Source organism: Drosophila obscura, unplaced genomic scaffold, assembly GCF_018151105.1.
Source record: "Drosophila obscura isolate BZ-5 IFL unplaced genomic scaffold, ASM1815110v1 contig_36, whole genome shotgun sequence".
NCBI classification, from domain to species: Eukaryota; Metazoa; Arthropoda; class Insecta; order Diptera; family Drosophilidae; genus Drosophila; species Drosophila obscura.
The window spans coordinates 701286-722174 of NW_024542824.1; the positions used below are offsets into that span (position 1 = coordinate 701286).

Consider the following 20889-nt stretch of genomic DNA (forward strand, 5'->3'; position numbering starts at 1 on the left):
TAACAAAAATTAAAAAAATAGACAAAAAATACTTTTTGGACGGTTGCGGTTCCAACTGCCGATTGGAAACAAAGCAAACGAAAAAGGGTTGAATTAAAATTTAAAATGAATTTTGAGTCGTTTTGGTCAAACGGCTGCAACTTGGCCGTTTATCCATCGATTCTTACAAACGATAACCATGCACCCAGATATAAGATACTTAAGTTATATGAAAAATAGAAGCACTACCTCTGAAAAAAAAAAACATGAAAACACTGCCAGATTTTTAAAAATTCTTTAAAAAAACCATTAAACCAACATTAATTCATTAAAAAATTTTAAACCCGGAAATCTATAAGACAAAGTCATTTTGGGCCACAGCGTGTTGACTAGTGCTATTAACGATTGTGATATTGCTAATCTTTTCGCTTCTTCAACTCTGCTACTCTGTTCCTTTTAATAACCATCCATTTATTCTTGCTTCATCTGATAAATTTTGTCCAAGCAATCATATGTTTTCCCCATGAAAACTGTTCTAACTGTATACATACCCCCTTCATCGACTATAATAGACTCTTAATTAATTTAAAAACTTGTAAATTTTCTTTTTCTACTGGCCCCGATATGGTTCCTAGTGCTGTTCTTATGCTTTGTTCTAACTGTATCCATACCCCCTTCATCGACTATAATAGACTCTTAGTTAATTTAAAAACATGTAAATTTTCTTTTTCTACTGGCCCCGATATGGTTCCTAGTGCTGTTCTTATGCTTTGTGTAGATTCTCTCTGCCTCTTCTCTCTCTCCATCACCCATGCTGTTAATATGAAGGAAAAATATCAAACAATGGCTAAATTGTTTGAAAATATAAAATATAAAGAACACCAGTGGATGGTCGCGTGTGACTTAAAAGTCGCAGCCATATTAACCGGAACTACTCAAGAAAACTCTGGCCAAAAGGGAGGCCAGGCCATACAAAATGCAGCTCTCGTGAAGTTTGAAGACGTTATTTTACCACCATTACACATTAAGCTGGGACTAATGAAAAATTTTGTTAAAGCACTGGACAAGGGAGGTGAATCGATGAGTTACCTAAAAACTGTTTTTCCAAGTCTGTCGCTGGCAAAAATTAAAAGAAGGCGTATTTGATGGCCCCCAAATTCAAAAACTACTAAATGAAGATAGATTTAAAAATATTTGATCTACGAATGAAAAAACAGCCTGGAACTCATTCTGACTGGTTGCAGTAACAAACCCAATTCATCACTAATCTTAAAAATATTGTAATAACATAACACTTGAATAAAAAATTCTTTATTTTATTAAAACTTACTGAAAAGACTGGGTTAAAGCATGAAATCATATATCTTAGCTACTTATGGAAAGTTGGACAAGCAACGTTCCGGACGGTATTTTTTCAGGTAAAATAAATTTTTAGTCGTTTTGGTCAAACGGTTGCAATTTGGCCGTTTATCCATCGATTCTTACAAACGATACATTTAACGACGCCTTATTAATTCTTCTATAAAAAACAAAAAGAAATTAAAAAAGGTGTTTTATTGAGCCCATTCGCTACCCAGCAAGCCTAGCCTTGGTCTAGCTAACGTGTGCCAGTCCATGGTCTGGTATACTCAGCCTAGCCCGGTGTCTGGGCAACGTGAGCCAGTCCATGGTCTGGTATACTAAGCCTAATCATAGCAAGCCCATAGCGGCTAGCCAGCCGCTCTCTTGTATGCATACTGCGGCAGCCGACGACTGTATGTGAGCACACGTCTTTTGAAGCAGTCTAGATCTGGCGCTTTCGAAATATGCCCTATATTTAAGAATTTTTGTATGGTGATGTGACACCGCCTAATATAAAAAATCGTAATTTTTTTTATTTATCTTATGTGCAGTTTAAAATAAGGAATGTATGAATATAATGAGCAGATATATATATACATACTAGTAAGCCCTCAGCGGCTCGCTCACAGATAGTTTTGAAAGGAGATGTGTAATTAAAACAAAAAAAGTTGTTGGAGCTGACAATGCAGCTAATATGCTAAACTAAGTTTGGCTGGTTAATTCTAAAATGCAAGTTTAATGGGCTTTTCTAGTGTGTGGATAGCAAAGCAAAGAGGAAAATGAAAAAGAATTTCTTTAGAATAAAAAAAATTTGTTTAAGAAAACAAAAAAAGTATCCCACCAGATCACATTGCGATCTGATTACTGTAGGCATAATTTAGCCTTCTTTCCTCTTGACTCTTGCTTCGTGCCTTTGAATTTTGAATTTTGAGTCTTGCCCTTACCCTCTTCCCCTCTTTACACTTGTCTTTTGCGGTTCAACAAACTTTTAGTTTTCTATACTTCTGTTGGGAGGATCAAATAATGGTTCGTTAGCGGAAATCGATGGCAAAAAGGAACAATCTAAAAAAAAATCACGCCGCTGGAGCCAGCGGTATAGGCTGTGGGTTGTGGGATTGTGGGATATGTTGACAAATATGTATTTAGATATTAGCACAGAAACAGTTGCATCGGCGAGCACTGAGTACCAATGTGTATTGTTTTCGAGTAAATTCAAACGTTGGCTAGCATCACTAAAAGTGGCGCACAGTACACCATCCACAGTACGCAAGGAAGCGTAGGATGTAGGGCCTCTAATGTTCACAAAAAGCGAGCGAAGATAGAAGCATTTGTCTTAACGTGAATGAACTGTGTATATTCGTCCGAGGGCATCACTCGAATAGACATCGGCGAAGCCTCAACTGCGTCACCTTTCTTCCGGCGTTAAACTTCTTTGATGAAGCATTCCATGAATAATAGCGTTGTATTTCCGAATAGAGTAAAGTCCTTGCAAACCTCCTTTGTCAATGTTGTCGCTTAGGGTCTTTCTGTTCTTTGCGCTACAAATGCTGGCAGTTCTCCAAGTGAACTGCCAAATGCACGACGGTCGGGTGACGTTCATGGATCGGACATGAAAACAGACGCCAGATTGCCTCGTTACAACTCACGTAACAATTTCAAATTCGTCCCTCGTCGCTTGCATTTGGACCGCCATGTCGCTCCCTTTGTTGACATATTGTCAAACGTATTTGATGGATCTGATGGAGTTGCAGTACTCAAAATTGCAGTGTTTTGAGAACGTTTTCGACAAAAGTATGGACGGTATGGAACGATCCAGTGGTTATCGGTAACGACATCATTTTCTTTCACTTTCATCACGATTGAGCTGCCCATTCCGTCCATTCCACTAATTGTGTCGTTCACCAACGGTGAGTCTGGGATGTGGACTCCGCAAGGGCCATGGCTCATGCTCGTTGTCACAATGGAATCCAACTCCGGGTCAGTTTCTGGATCTGGTAGCAGAAATGATCGGATTAATATGATCTGTTCGAATCTTGTCGAAAATTCAAAGCTAAATGTGTACATGTACAGAACCACGCTTCTGCCATTCAATCGAATACATCCAACAAAGAATTTCGCCAAAAAATTGTTCTTAACAATTTAATTCATGTGTACTCTGATCTTTTCTTTGAATACTCGTGCACTCGTGAACCATGGTTCTAGCCATGTCTCGTCACAAACGGCGAAGGGTCAGCGCATCCACGCTGGCCGGAGACAGTAATCTAATTGATATACACAGAGCTAACGAACCATGGCTCTAGCCACGGTTCTCCCCAAATAGCGGTGTGTCAGCAACTCCGGGAAATAAAATAGTCTTAATCAACGCACACAATTAATTAAGAACTCTCGATCAACAACTCTACACATTTTTGTCCACACAACAATTTAAAACACCCCACCTTTTGGGACATTTCGCAATCGACGGCCTACATAAGAAATATCATTTGCGTTTTTCACAATAAGTCAAGCCAGCCTTAAATTATCGACCTACCGGCCCAAATTCAGCTATCACCTTCCGCGATGAGGAGTTAGCAAAAACCCAATTCCCAACTGCAGCCCACACCTCTCGCGATGCAATAAGCAATTATTTCCGGGTCTCAGGTGCGATCGCCAGCTGTATAAAAGGGCCAAGATCGGCCGAAAGAATAGGCAGTCCATCAGCCCGAACACAAGACACTGCACTAGGCAGTCCATCAGCCCGAACACAAGATACAGGCAGTCCATCAGCCCAAACACAAGACACTGCACTTGGCAGTCCATCAGCCCAAACACAAGACACTGCACTAAGCAGTCTCTCAGTCACACACCCAAGACACTGGCCAGACACGAGTGTCGAAAGTGAACGGACGCGTATAAGTTTCCTCCAGTTTCCAAGCAAATTTAGAAGCGAAGATCCAGCTAAAATAGGGCAAAAGTGAACAACAGGTGCCCAAAGGGAAGGGGTACGTACCGAGTCAGGCATACGCTCCAGGGGAAAGCTCTGAGGGATTTGCCAGGCTAAAAAACGTTGCTCCATCCTGCGGAGAGGGGCGGAGGGGTCACCCACACACAGCTCCTCGCTCTTTCTTAGCCGGGCCAACAACAATTGACAATTTTCCACGCGCAATTTTTGTATTGTTTGCTCTTCGCGACGGCACAAGCAGCTGACTGATCAGTCAGTGTTGGAAAGCGCACAAGTCCTCCAGCTGGCAATATCGGCTACCACTTCATCGTAGCAAGCAGCAGCTGTCAGGGAGCAAGATTTGCACGATCCGGCAGAGTCTTGCATACCCATAGGCTGAGCGCGAGGCAGGCACAGGAGTGCATACCTCGAGACTTATCAAGGCAGCACAGGGGGCGCGAGGGAAAGGTCACGGAACCGACCACTCTCCGATCCCCCGCTCAGGCGGTGTTCCGGTCAACGGAACGTCGGGGACCGTGGAGGGGCGGTATATCCCCCATCATCAATACGCCAAGGGAATATCCGAGGCCTGCGCGGGAGCCTCCTAGCGCAGACCGAGAAGCGAGAAATGGAGGAAGGAAACCCCTTCGTGGGTAGTTCGGCACTGGCAAGATCGCCACGCCAACTGCCGGATAGGGAGCCAGAGGAGGCCGCATTGGCATTCGGGAAGGGCAGTAAGCTCAGCCGATCACCAGCACCCTCGCCAACCCCACCAACGGGTCAGAGCTCCAAGGAGACCCCTAAGAGGACTCGGGACCCACTTAGCCCAGCTAGCTCGCAGAGAAAGACGCCGCCCAAGAAAAGCAAGGCCACACAGGACGCAACCTGCCTCGAGAACCTCTCGGAGCTAGGGAAATTCCTGGACGAGGTGACGATCAGGATGATGGACAAAACCTCGCGCCACATCACCATTGCCACGAGGGCAATGTTCGTGCGCATGAAGGAGCTGCACTCGAGCATCCAGGAGGTGAGACGAGCAGCCACATCGAATGGAGACGACGGGCAGCAAGGCCACGTAGTCGAAGCCTTGTGTGCAAAATGCTTACAGAGGACGCAGAGCGAGGACAAGGGGCAGCAGACGGCAACCGTCTGGACAAAAAATGCCGCAGCGCAGACCGAGCCGTGGCGAAGGCTAAGCCAGCCGACCGGAGCGGAAGCAACGGCAGCGGAGCCGAGTTCGCCACTCACGGGTACAGCCCAGCTGCATGTCAGAGCATCCAAGAGGGCCGTGAGGAAGCCCCAAATGCGGCCGCAAGAAGAGGAGACGACCCATAGTGCCATCAGTAAGTCCGTGACCAACGAACACCCGGACAAAGGATGGTCCGTAGTGGCAAAAAAGCCGAGGACAGTACGCCGCGTACGTCCCGACGCGGTCATCGTGCAGGCGTGCGGAAAATCCTACAGTGAGGTGCTGGCAAAGGTGACTAGGAGGGAGGACAAGCAGCTGTCGGACCTGGGGAGCTGCGTTACAAAGGTACGCCGTACACAAAATGGCAACCTTCTGCTGGAGGTGGCTAAAGGCAGTGCTGAGAGCGCTGAGTCCATGAGAGAGAGCATCGCGCGGGTCCTCGGTGACGCTGCGTCAGTGCGGGCGGCGACGGAGGACAACAAGGTGGCCGTGCTGGAGATAAGCGATCTCGACTCCCTCGCGACGGAGCGTGAGATCTGCGCCGCACTCGCGAGCCAGTTTGGAATTGACGAGGTACGAGTCAGAGTGAGGAGACTACGCCGTGGCTATGCAGAGTCACAGACGGCAGTGATCAGCTTACCCTTCTCCATGGGTAAAGCAGTTCTACAGTGCGGTGAGGTGCGGATCGGCTGGACCGTCTGCAAGATACGGGAAAGAGGAGGCCCCCCAAGGTGCTTCAGATGCTTGGAGCCAGGGCATATTGCAAGCAACTGCAAGAGCACGGTTGACAGGAGCGGATGCTGCATTAAATGCGGACAACAGGGACACAAGGCAGCAGAGTGCAGCAATGAGCCATCGTGCTTCATCTGCTCGACAGCTGGTAAGAAGGAGGTCAGGCATCAGGCCGGCAGCAGAAGCTGTCCAGCCCTAAGTAGCGGGGTCGGAAACGCCAGACCGACATGCGGGTAATCCAGCTGAACCTGAACCACTGCAGAGCTGCGCAGGATCTCCTGGCGCAGACGGTGAGGGAATGTGGATCGGACCTGGCCATGCTTAGCGAACCGTACAAAGCATGCGACACCGGGCACTGGGCCTCAGACTCGTCTGGGAAGGCATCCCTGTGGGCCTGCGGAAGCGACCCCCCAAGCTCTGCAACATCAAGGCAGGAAACGGGTACGTGCGTGCGAAAGTTGGGAACTTGTGGACCTACAGCTGCTATCTAGCGCCCAGTCTACCCCTCGATTCCTTCAACCGGATCATCGAGGAAATTGTCGACGATGCACGGAGCCGTACAAACGTACTGATCGCCGGGGATTTCAATGCGTGGGCACAGGAGTGGGGCTGCCAATCCACCAACGCAAGAGGCCGTTCCCTATTGGAAGCGTTTGCATCCCTGGACCTAGCTTTGCTGAACGAAGGCACCCAGCAAACATTCAGCAGGGCGAGCGGAGGCTCCATCATAATCCTCACGTTCTCGAGCCCGTCGCTCTCACGCGAAGCTAGGTGGCAAATGGCAAATGTGTACACAGGAAGCGACCACGAAGCCATACTGTGCACCATCGGAGAGCGCCTCAGACCTAGCAGAACATACTGCAGGAGCAAGGCCTACATCGAGGACACGCTCGACACGAGAGCGATCGCCAGGTGCCTGGAGTCGTGGCATGCCACACTCGATGCAAGCACCAACGAGGCAGCCAACCTTCTCGCCACGAGAATGGAGGAGGCCTGCGACTCGAGCATGAGGCAGCGTAAGCCGTTCACGAGGCACCACGAGCCGATTGCATGGTGGACCCCGGAAATCGCACGACTCCGGACAATGTGCATGAAGGCCAGGCGAGCAATGCAGAGAGCGAGACGTACGGCCCGACTCGACTCGGCACTGGAAGAGTACGGGTCCGCCAGGAAAGTCCTGAAAAAGGCGATACGAAGCAGCAAACGCGAATGTTTCCTCAAGCTCTACGACTCGGCGGATAAAGACCCCTGGGGCAGGGCCTACAAGCTCGTGGCGAAGAAGCTCTGTGCAGGGAGCAAGGTGCCAACTGAACCCGACGCGCTCGAGGCCATAGTGCACGCATTATTCCCAAGCGCGCAGCATACGGGGCTAAGACCGAGGATACGCCCTGGTCCGTTCACGGGCATAGTGAAGGTCACGGAAGAAGAGGTGCTGGAAGCCGGGAGGAGCCTACACAGGAAAAAAGACCCTGGCCCCGACGCAATCCCAAACCGAGCGCTGAAAGTGGCACTAGCACTACAGCCATCTGCCTTCGTGGAGGTCTTCAACAAGTGCCTCGAAGAAGGTAACTTCCCAGCCAGGTGGAAGAGGCAGAAACTGCTGCTGCTAAACAAACCAGGTAAGCCACCAGGAGTGCCTTCGTCATACCGACCAATCTGCCTACTGGACAGCGTCGGTAAGGTGTGCGAAAGACTTATAGCACGCAGGCTTAATCGAGCCATTGAAGAATCGGGAGGCCTATCGGCAAACCAGTACGGCTTCCGCAAAGGCAGGTCGACGCTGGACGCCATCGACAAGATTGTGACCATAGCGGAAAGAGCCATCAGCGGCATACGATGGAAAGGAGGCAGTAAGCAGTATTGCTTGCTGGTCACCCTGGACATCAAGCATGCGTTTAACACGGCAAGCTGGGCAAGAACGTTGGAGGCGCTACGGACGGTAGGCATACCGGACTACCTCCTCTGCGTGATAGACAGCTACCTCAGCCACCGGGTGTTGTCGTACGAGACGAGCAAGGGAACTAAGAGGTACGAAGTCTCAGCTGGAGTGCCCCAGGGATCAGTGCTAGGGCCGCTCCTGTGGAACACGATGTACGATGGAGTCCTCCGACTGAACCTACCAGAAAGCACTACGATAGTAGGGTTTGCCGACGATGCGGCCATCGCAGTAGTGGCCAAGGACCTCGTAGCAACGGAAGCAGCGGCCAACGAGGCTATTCGAGCCGTGGAGACGTGGCTCGACTTAGCGGGACTGCAGCTGGCAGCGCACAAGACGGAGGCCGTCTTGTTCAGCAGCAGGAAGAAGGTGGAGTCGGCCAAAGTGATGGTAGGTGGCCACCAAATCACATCACAAAGGGCCCTAAAGTATTTAGGGGTGATGCTGGACACCAGGCTCTCCTTCAGGGAGCACATGGAGTACGCCAATGCAAAGGCAGCGCAGACATGCCGAGCCCTATCGCGCATTCTGCTCAATACCAGGGGACCCAAACAGGAGAGGAGGAGGCTCATCACGAGCGTCATCTCATCCCAGCTGCTATACGCTGCACCGGCGTGGCTTAAGGCGACGAACGTCTCCAGCTACATGCGAGGTGCCGAGGCAACGCATCGAATCTGCGCCATCAGGATTGCCTACGCGTTTAAAACGGTCTCCGACGACGCAGCCCTTGTCATTGCGGGACTGATCCCGATTGTGGAGCAGGCAAGGGAAAGAGCAGCGGCGCATGAGCTGACCCTAGCAGGACAGGTCGATACGAGAGAGGCGAGGGAAGCACGAAGGCAGGAGAGCATCCGCAGATGGCAGGCAAAGTGGGACTCCTCAACGAAAGGTCGCTGGACCCGTAAATGGATTCCCGACCTTAAGGCGTGGATAGATCGGAAGCACGGACAGGTTGACTTCCACCTGACCCAAATCCTCAGCGGTCACGGCTGCTTCCGGTCATACCTGAAGCGCTTTGGGCATGAAACCGAAGACTGGTGCCCAGCTTGCGGCCGAGGCATAGAGGAGGACGCCCACCACGTCTTTTTCGAGTACACCATCGCCCCTTCTTCCTACAATCGCCACAGTCTACATAGTTGTATAGTTTAGATAAATAGTTAAGTAAGTTATTAAATAAAACCTGAATACAAAAAAAAAAACACCCAAGACACTGCACAGTCCCTCAGTCACACACCCAAGACACTGCACTACGCAGTCCACCAGCGCACCATACAACTACAAGCCAGAGTAGCAACGTAAAGGAATTAAAGTAAATGAATAAATACTGAATAAACCAAGAACAACCCAAACAAAAACTCTCGCATCATCATTTCTCGCCTGCCTACTACATTTTTCAAGCCAGCCCGACACCTGAAGCCACCTACAATCTACAAATTTTCTTATAGCGGACCCTGGACAGGCTGATGCATACCTCAGCCTGAAATAGGACCTCACAAGTGTCATCGACCACATATATATACAACAACCGCTCTTGCATATGGGCAGTTCCGCCAAAAGGTCCACCAGGCCAAAAATCATAAAAAGTCAATAAAAACCGATTTCCATATAATTTTTTCCGGATATTTATACCCGTACTCAAAAAAGAGTTAAGGGGTATATTAGATTTGTGGTAAAAGTGGATGTGTGCAACGCAGAGAAGGAAACGTTTCCGACCCCATAAAGTATATATATTCTTGATCAGCATCAATAGCCAAGTCTATATAGCCATGTCCGTCTGTCCGTCCGTCTGTCCGTCTGTCCGTCCGTCCGTCTTGATGAGCGCCTGGATCTCAGAGACTATAAGAGCTAGAGAAACCAAATTTGGTTTCCAGACTCATGTGATATCACACTGCTACAAGTGTATTTCAAAATTTCGCCCCGCCCCCTTCCGCCCACACAAAGGACGAAAATCTGTAGCAGGCACAGTTTTAAAGATACGATAAAACTAAAAGCGCAGTATCGTAGAAAATGCCCATATCTACCAGATTGCCGAATCTGAATTAGATCGGATCATAATTATAGCCAGAATGAAGAAATTCATTTTCAGTTGCTTCCCCTCCCCCTCCCGTTCCAGACAACGCAACTCATTTTCCTTCTCGCTCGCACACTCTGCCGCGTTCAGTGCGCGAGCAACCCCTAGCGGAGGAGATGTAGAATCTAAATGGTACATGTACAATCTACATGTTAGATGTAGAATAGACATTGTAGATGAGATGTAGATAACAAATGTAGCAAAAAAATGTAAAATTTAAAATTTTTTTTAAATTCTAAAATTCTAAAAAATCATGCTCAAAAATGTATATACTGACTGAGTACGGGTATAAGTAGAGTCGCGTCCCCAGAAGCGACTCACACGTTCCTTCTCGTTTTTTCTAAATTTATTGAAAGGTAACTTATTTACTTAATTGACATATAATTTCATTAACTTTCATCCTAAAACCTATGAAAATAAGCAAAAGTTCACGTTTTTGGTATTTTCTGGTATTTTTATAGACATGTTTTCTTTTACTATTATCTTCTAGGAAGAAGATGATTCTTGATAAAAGTTTCTCCTTAAAGTCTTTCTAATATATTAAACTACCCAAAATAATTATCAGAGTGTTTGTCCATCCTCTGCTAACAATATATTTTTAGGCTTTTATAATCGCGGAATTTGGTAACGTCACGCCAGTAACGTTCGCCAGATGCCTCCGCGGATTTTTAACAAAAAAAGGGGAAAAGTTTTTACATTTAATAAGTTTGAAAATTAACTCTCAATACTTCATTTATTAGCACAAAAAATGTTATACAGATAGCCCTATCCAATTCGCAGAGTTTTGCCATTTTGTAAGCCGTCCTCGAAAACCACTTCTGTTTTATGTAACGCACTTTTAGGTCATACTTTGGCTTATATCTTCAAACCGTACGCTCGATTATTGCCATTTTTCTGGTGAATATAGGTCTAACCAAATTATATTCAATGAGGATAACCTTTTTCCCAAATTTCAGCTTTTTGACTATTTTTTTTCAACATTTTGTCGTACGAATGTACGTAACGCCAGATAGGAACTGCCCATATAGGCATTGACGTTTTGTTTGCGGTGCTCGTTCCGTACTCTTTGTTTTTCATCTAGCCGCTAGAAACGTTTATCTAACGCCGTCGCTGCTATGGAGTTGGATGGTTCAAACGGCAGTGAAACTACCGCTGCGGAAAACAGGGTGATTTTTCTGAAGCGGAAGGCATCGGAATCGTGCGATACATTTCAAAAGATTGAGTGCCACTTGGGAGAATGAATTGTCGGTTTGCAATTACTATATGCTCGTGGTAAGGTTGGAGGAGAACTAGGAGCTGCAGGGCATGTTCAAAACCATGCAGAACGAGCTCAAAGAATTGGATTGTCAAGAATTTAGTAGTGGATTGCGCGACAAGTTTCAAACACTTTTCCGAACGTTGAAGCCGTCAATTTGTCGTGAAATTGCCAGGACTAGCGATCACATGCCTTCTCATTCCACTTTGGCTGTGGAAGCGGAGGGTATGCAAACTGGTCAGATTTGTATTCTATGTTTTTACCATTATTCACAATCATCCGGACCTATCCAACATTGAAAAGTTCCAGCATCTGCGATCTTGCTTACGTGATTCGGTGTAGGAGACAATTCGATCGTTAGAACTCGCGGATGGCAACTATAACATGGCATTAGAGTTATTGGAAAAGAGATTTAATAATCGACGGTTTGTCTTTCAGGCACACATTACTGAGCTCCTGGGGCTCCAGGCTGTGGAAAATGGGTCAGTGGCTATGCTTCAGAAGATTTCGGACAAGTTCAACTCTCATATGCGGGAGTTGTAGACTTTGGGTACTTCTGAGCAGATCGCAGGATGCATCATCGTGCAGGTGCTTCTACGGAAACTGGATCCAGCGAGTTAAGCAAGGTGGGAGGTAAGTTTAGAAGATACGGCATTTGTCAATTTCATTCCTTTGTGGGAATCTATGGCTTCGTTCTTCCGTGGATTTCTCTATGGCAACATATGCGCTGAGCAGTCAGGTGGACAGGAGTAAAAAACCTAACATTTCAAGATCCACATTTATCGGCACTAATCAAACTTTATCCCGATGCATGCTATGCAATGACCATGCCCACGAAATCCATTACTGTCCCAATTTTAAAGCCTTGTCCCCCGTAAGTCGGTTTAAGGAAGCCAAGAGGCTATCCCTCTGTATAAACTGTTTTAAAACAGGGCATCGAATGACACAATGCATCTCGAGCGACTCTCGTACCTGTGCACAGGTACCTCCACAGCTGTGGGGGTAAGCATCATACTCTCCTGCATTTTAGTAACCCTGAAACTACTGCAGTCCAAGGGCAATCAAAGTCACCCAATACTCCGTCGTCTACGCCGTCATATCCTATCGCTGAACTCTCTACTTTACCGTCTTCGTCTACATCGTCTCAGCATGGCACTAAACCCTCAACTGCAGCTTCTTCATCTACTATTCTTATTGTCCAGGATCTCAGCAATGATGTGTGAGGAACATGGTTCCACACAGGGCTGCGAAGGTTAAGGTCGGGAAGGGTTTATCCGAGGATATCCGGCTGTGGCGAAATCACCCGGGGGGCTCTCGGAGAGCGGCAGAGAGTGGGCCGTAGGTAGAGGGAGCGAGTCTCGTGAGAGATGTGGGAAGCCAGGATCGGGCCGGCAGCGCTTGGACGCATATCCTAATAAGGTCATGAACTCACGCCACCGCGATGATCCCGTTAAGAAGATCGTGGAAGCCACAGAATCGCCGATGGAAATTTACTGGCCGCGTGGGAGTACCGTTGGCGTAGGCCTATATAAGGCGGCCGGTGGCGGTGGCGCGGGTTTTCTATGCGCGCGAGTTACCACCTCAGCACCTACCCTCACCCTCGCCCCGCCGAAACCACTTCGGCTAGTATAGCAGGCCCTAACGTCAACAACGTCGACTCTGCAACAAAGTTGCATCGGCTCAACTTAAACAAATATCAGACCTCAGCAACGAAACATCCGTTCCGATTGAGGAATGGAGAGTAAGCAGATTCTCTGCCGGCCAAAAGAGCAAGGCCAGCAAATTGTAATTAAGTTGAAAACCTAAAAACGAAATATAGAATCGGAATACATTTGAAACTCAACCACTCCGGGTGTACTTTATTCCGCAAACCACCTCATACGACAAATCTCCCAAGGAATCTTAACCGATTCACCAAAGATCATAACTGGCGCAGTCGGACACTCTCGTTAAAGGACGGAAATCTGGAGGAAGTAGGACCCTAGAGGACCAAGACAGCGAGAGAGAACCACGCAAGAGATGTATTGGAAAATAGCGACACTAACAATCCTGTAAGGAAAGATATCCGAAGATATGTACGTGTGAGTAGAGTGACGTGAAATGGAGGAGAAAAACAAAAAAATAAAGAAATAAAATGTAATAAATCCTCAAATTGTGAGAACGAAAAGTACGGGAATACAATGGTGAGCAGTGAAATGGGCAATCATTAAAAGAGAGATAATATGGCGCGTTGGCCAGGGCAGTGGAGATTCGAGTTATTCGGACCAAAACGAGCATAATTATTGCAAATAAATTGTCAGAAGGGAGCGAGGAGAAAAGAGTGCAAAAGTGTCGTGGAAAAATGTCGAACGGTGGACGGCGGCTCGAGCGGGAGCGGTTCGATCGTGCGCGGTTCGAGCGGCGGTGGTTCAATCGTTGCGGTTCGATCGGCTGCGGTTCGACCGGGTGCGGTTAGAGCGGATGCGGTTCGACTGGGAGTCGGGCAGTTGCTGTCGGATCGACGTCAGGCCGAGGGTCCGATACGATCATAGAGTCGAACGTACGAGTAATTGTGCCGACGATCGGGCCGTTGGCGGGGACTACAGCGGCGACGGTTTGGTACGACGGAGGCAACGCTAACACTCCGTCGGGTCGAGTCGAGCATCGAACGGTCGAAGAGGAGAAACCACACACACACACACACACAATATAAAGACAGGGCCGGCATGAAAAGATAAAGGGCACAAAAGACAAAGAATAAATCACCAAAAATTGTGATGGGCAACACTCCGCGAAGGAGGCGATAAAAATTAAAAGATACGCAATCCAAGTCACTCACATGCGTAGGGCAAAGTACTGTAACGCACAGTGCGGACGCCTAGCATAGGGGTGACAGGGAGACGGAACAGAGAAACGCTACCAGGGAGACACGACTGTCCGCAATTGGTTACAGATACTGTAACGCACAGTATTGTGACTAGCTTCAGCGTGTAAGGTAAAGCCACAAAGTAAATAAAAAGACGCATATAAGGCGATCGAATAACTATAAACGAAGAATAAACCACTTCACGGCACACCATATTATTAGAAAAGTACGATCGGAAAAATACTCATTTTAATCAATTTCAGACTCCATTTCACGAACACAAGGACACACAAGGACAAACTCGATCTAGTATAAACACTTAAGTAACACACACTATAGAATACACAAGCACACATTATAATTAAGATACGATACACAACTTGTACAAATCACCATACACACAAACACTATAAAATACGTAAAATAAGAAAAAGAAAATAATGGAAATAGACTATATGTCAAAGGAAAGCAGTAGCCAAAGGGTTATTCCGGTAGACACGGAGGCTTCAGGAGCTAGTGACGAGAACCAGGGACAATTAGAAATGACCCAACCCAGCAACACAAAATTGCTCGAAGCGGTTCGAGTCATAGAGTTAGTGGAGATTATACCAAAGTATGAAGGAAGTGTAGAGAAGTTAGATGGGTTTATATCAGCGGTAGAACAGACAGGCCTTATAAAAGGAGAGGAAAGGTCATCGATAGGGGTTATAGCCCTTAGGGCTATAAGAAGCAAGGTAATAGGAGCGGCAGATAGGGCATTGGAGTTGAATGAGGTAGATTTGAATTGGGATAACATTAAGAAGGCATTGGTGACTCATTTTAGAGATAAAAGATCCGAGCAGGATTTAATCATGGAGCTTACACACATAAAGGAGAAAAAGTTGGATTTAGAGCCACTATATCAAAAGGTGTTGGAGTTAAGAAAGGCCCTTGTCAGCTTGGGTAAGGTGAAAGAACCGAACTCGTTGCTAAGGAAGGAAAGAACCAAGTGGTACGAAGACATAGCACTAAACGCCTTCCTTTCGGCAATAAAACAATTAGGAATATCCATGTAGTAACATTTCAAAGGCATACGAGGTAGCCTGTAGAGAGAAGAATGTCTATACTCTAGATGAGCCGGAACAGGAGGTAAAAAAGCACCCGATGACAGAGAACCAGACTAAGGAAACTAAAGAACCTTTGGCGCAAGAGCACGACAGGAAAGAAACTCAGACGCCAGGGGCGCACCGGGAAACGCCAAGCTGGCCACAGTACCAATGGGGAGGGAACGGACAATCATCGTTCGGTATGCCGTTCCCAATGACTGATGGGAGCGGATGGCTAGGTTTTGGGTTCGTCTACCCAATGGGAGGAAACCCCTTCAGGGGAGCTCCCTTTATGCAGAACGAACAAGCAGGGTACACTAGGGGCCCATATCGGAACCAGCAGAATAGGAACCCTAGATGGGGCTATGACCAACAGAACAATGGGAGGCGTTGGGGCCAGAACAATCGCCAAGAGCAACTAGCGATCCAGGCACCACAGGACGCAGGCAGAAGTGGACAATCGAGGATGTCTAGAATGACAAATAACACAGGGCAGTCATATAACTCCAATAATTCCAGACAGTCGTATGCAGCACAGCAGACGCCTAGTACCTCAACTAGAGTTAGCGGACAAGCAGCTGCAGTTGGTCAGCTACACAATATTCAGGAAGAGGACGGAAATTTTCTCCAGACAGCCTCGAACAAAGCACAGGGTACTTAGGAGGAAAGAAGAATCAGTCGACCCTGCCCTATATAGTGGTTAGGCTAGCGGCAGACAAAAATATTAAAATGCTTATAGACACAGGATCCACATTTTCATTCATAAGACCGGAATTAATACCCACAGAACACATTAGAAGATTAAAATAATCAATACAAATAAAAACAATCGTACGATCCCACGAAGTACATAAGGAAACAGTCTTAGCCATGTTCAGAGAGTTGGGAGGAGTAGGAAAGATGAGATTGCTCCTCTTTAAGTTTCATCAGTTTTTCGATGGACTGGTAGGAATAGACATATTGCAACAAATAGGAGCAGTAATCGATGTAGACAAACGACAACTGCGTACATCGACGACAGAAACACAGATATGGCAGACGCAATACAGAGCAACGGAGGTATATACGGTAGAAGCGGGCACAAAAAGGGTTATACAGGTGCCGGTACAGTTACAGGATGGGGAGTTCATAATTAACAAAACGAAGGTAAAACCTAATATGGAAATATCAGAAGGCCTGTATAAGGCAACAGCAGGACAGAGTCTGGTAGAGATAACCAACTATTCGGAAGAGGACCAGGAATTGTTTCTAGAGGAACCACTAGTGGTTTCGGAATTCAAAGCCGAAGAGCATATAGAAATAAATAACATAGAAAGCAGAAAAGATATAGGGAAGAAAGGAATTCCGTTTCATAAGATAAGAACAGATCATTTAAATGAGGAAGAAATCACTGAATTAAAAAGACTATGTAAAAAATACCCATCGTCATTTTATATGGAGGGAGAAGACTTGTCGTTCACAAACGTTGTCAAACATCAGTGTGTACTCAAGGCCATATAGATACGCATTCACGGAAAGACACGAGGTGAAAAGACAAATAGAAAACTTGCTGGAACAAAAGATCATTAGACACAGTCACTCCCCATGGAGTGCCCCAGTGTGGCTGGTGGCCAAAAAGAAGGACGCGTCAGGGCAGAGAAAATGGAGAATGGTAGTCGATTATAGGAAACTGAATGAAAAACTGATTAAGGACAGGTACCCCATGCCAATAATAAATGACGTATTGGGTGGTTTAGGAAGAGCCAAAGATTTTTCGACGCTAGACTTGGCGAGCGGGCATCATCAGATCGAGGTAGAGGAAAAGGATATACCGAAGACAGCATTCTACGCGGAAGGAGGTCACTTTGAATATGTGAGGATGCCTTTCGGGCTAAGTAATGCCCCAGCGACGTTCCAGAGATTGATGAATAACCTTTTCGGGGAGTTGTTGGGGAAATGTTGCCTTGTATATATGGATGACATCATGGTGTACTCCGCATCCTTACAAGAGCACATGAGCGACTTGAACAGAGTGTTCGCAAAATTAGACAATGCTAACTTCAAACTACAATTAGACAAGACAGCATTTTTGAGAAAGGAGGTAGAATACTTAGGTCATGTAGTAACCTTAGAGGGAGTTAAACCGAATCCCAAGAAGATAGAAACAATAAAAAGGTTTCCAATTCCAAAGACAAGGAAACAAATAAAATCATTCTTGGGACTTTTAGGATATTACAGGAAATTCGTAAAGGACTTCGCGGCCATAACAAAACCGCTAACGAGGCAGCTTAAAGGAAAAAAACCAGTACAAATTGACTTAGAATTCACTGAAACATTCGAAACATGTAAAACACTGCTGTGTATCGATCCCATTTTGCAGTTTCCTGACTTCTCGAAACCATTTATTCTTACAACAGATGCAAGCAATTATGCTGTAGGAGCTGTCCTGTCCCAAGGACACTTGAGAGCGGACACACCGTTGGCGTATGCTAGTAGAACATTGTCAGACGCGGAAATAAACTACGCAACGATAGAAAAGGAGATGCTTGCTATTATTTGGGCAATAAAGCACTTCAGACACTATCTATTCGGACAGAGATTTAAAATAGTCACGGACCACAGACCGCTGACGTGGCTAATGAGTATAAAAGAACCAGATTCAAAGTTGGTTAGGTGGAAACTGCAATTGCTAGAATACGATTTTGAAATCCTATACAAGAAAGGATCCCTCAACGTAGTGGCAGACGCCTTGAGTAGGATACAGCCAGAGATTAACATGCTGGAAAACATGTCGGAAGTAGCGACTAACGGGGAAACCATACATTCCGCAGACGAAGACTTACACCTCGGATTTCCTATATCGGAGAAACCACTTAATGATTATAATATTCAAATAGTAGTAAAAAAGGGAACCCCAGCTAGAATAGTGAAGGAAGTCCCCTTTAGGAACAAGATTAGGATAACATGGACCGATAACTTCGAAGAGGAGACAATAGGACGCAGGCTTAAAGAGATTCTGAAGCCTAATAGAACGGTAGCAATTTTTATACCAGACGAGCTGGTTATAGTTATACAGAATGCTTATTGTAAATATGTTGCCTACAGCAGAATTTATAAAGCCATAAGATGCACATTTATACTACCTGAAATAGTAGAAAGAGACCGGCAGGAAAAGGCAGTCAAAGAACACCATGAAAGAAATAATCATAGGGGAATAGAGGAAACATTAATCCACCTCAAAAGAATGTTATACTTCCCACATATGAAGCCAATAATAGCACAGACGATTAACAACTGCGACAGATGTCAGAAAATTAAAAACGATAGTAAACCCCAGAAAATAAAATATAGTGTAACAGAAACCCCGGCCAAACCAATGCAAATAGTGCATATAGATTTATACTTTGTAAACAAAAAGTACGTCTTAACGGTCATCGATAAATTCTACAGGTATGCGTGGGGATACACAATTCCAGCTAGGGATAGCATAAACGTAGTCACATCATTGAGGGACTTTATGGCGCTTTTCGGGATCCCTAGTAAAATAGTTTGCGATCAAGGGGTGGAATTTTCTTCCAATCTGTTTAAGGATTTTTGTAAGCAATATGAGATAGAACTGCACACAATATCCTTTCAACAATCCTCGAGCAATGCAACAGTCGAAAGATTGCATTCAACAATAACAGAAATTTACAGGATAATAATAGTGGAGAAAAAGGAAAACACGAAGATATAGTGAAGGAAGCATTTATTACATACAACAACTCGATTCATTCGGCAACAAAGTTTACGCCACACGAGCTGTTCACTGGAAGAACGCACAATTTTATGGGTAACGTGGCATTCAGTAACGAGCACGATTATCTCCAAAAAATTAACGAAATATACCCAAGAGTAAAGGAAAGGGTAGAAGAACAAAAGATTAAAAGAATAAAATCAGCAAACGAAGATAGGCAGGACCCAATAGAAGTAAACACCAACGACACGATTTTTAGAAAAGAAAATAGGCGGGACAAGCTAATACCAAGGTTCACCACACATAAAGTAGCAACCGACAATAATTTAATGATAAACACAACAAAACCACAGAAAATTCACATGAGAAAATTAGAAAAGTGACCAAAACTAATGATCAATAATAATTTCAGATGGGTTGCAGTGATGGAGACGAAAGGAACGTTTGAAATCAGGAAGTTTAAAAAGTATGAGCCTATTGCGCAAATCACATTAGGACCACCCAGGGTAATACAAACATATAAAACCTTCATACACATAGTCCGACTAGAGGAATATGTAAAGAGCGTTGGCCATTTGGAGCAAATGCTCAGGACTATACAAGAAGATAGTGAAACAAAGGATTTAGTCAGGGCCCTTCAAAACAAATTGGATCTGGTAAAAGGAAAAATAGAAACGATATCTCCCAAGAAGCGAAGTAAGAGGGGATTGATTAACGGATTAGGTTCGGTAGTAAAGGCAATCACAGGAAATCTAGATGCAGAAGATGCGGAAAAATTAGAACAGGAGATCAGAAGAGTACAGGAAGAGGAGAGAAAGTTGAATGAAGAAATAAGTACACAGCAGAACATGGAAAATAGGTTCATTATAATGTTTAAAACACAACATATTAACGAAGGTTAGCAGGTTAGGGTAAACTCTTTTGTTAACAACTATAAAAACGGGATAAGTAAAACATTTGTGGAAGAAGACAAAAGAATTTATAGGATAGAATACATTGACAGAATTTCAATCACGATAGACATGATAGCATTGAACCTTAACGAAGTAACGGAAGCAAGGGTAGGAATAATCCCCAAGTTCATATTAAATAAAGAAGAATCACGGAGAATTACACAGAATTTAGAGGACCAAAGAGTGCAGATATCATCAGAGGAACACATGTATGAATTTTTAGAGCTAAAGGCTATAATGAATGGTACCGACATAATATTTTCAATAAGCCTACCAATTTTTAAGAAAAAAACGTATTTACTGAAAAGAATACTGCCATTACCCATAAATAAGACAGAATTTGTAATAGCACCTAATTTTGTAGCTTATAACAACAACAAAATGTATTATTATAAGAACAAATGCCAACAAATAAGGAAACTTTATACATGTAGAAACGATAAGAGAATCAACGAAGGTTGTCTGAGAAGTCTGATGAATGGAGAGGCAACGGAGTTTGAGACAAAAGATATAGGATTCCGCAGAGAAATTTTCGAACCGGAAAAAGGATATATCGCAATTTTCAATGGCGAGAAAGAGAAGATACAAACGGATTGCGGACCAGAAGAAATATTCAGCGGGTCAGCAATGATCATTTTCAACGAATGCGGAACAGTAGTTAACAACATCCAATACGAGGCAGTAGAGCAGCTAGAAGTGGGACACATGAAGCTCGAGATTCCACAGATAACGTCTTTGAAGAAAAACCGAACAACTCAAGAATTGGGGGTCCACGAACTCAAGATGGAGGACATCAAAACTAACTTGGAAATCGGAAGAATGCGATCCGGAATGGTGGTACAGGCTACAACAACGTATGCAGCTCTCG

The 20889-nt window shown here is 45.4% G+C and overlaps 1 protein-coding gene across 1 annotated transcript in view; it reads left to right on the top strand.

Moving 5' to 3' along the window:
- The window catches only part of LOC121404694, a 93576-nt gene that overhangs the window by 23917 nt on the left and 48770 nt on the right, over positions 1-20889 (top strand). Inside the window, exon 4 of the mRNA XM_041594716.1 lies at positions 11862-12049. Coding sequence (XP_041450650.1) covers positions 11862-12049 — 188 coding nt within the window. The remainder of the gene's footprint in view (positions 1-11861; positions 12050-20889) is intronic.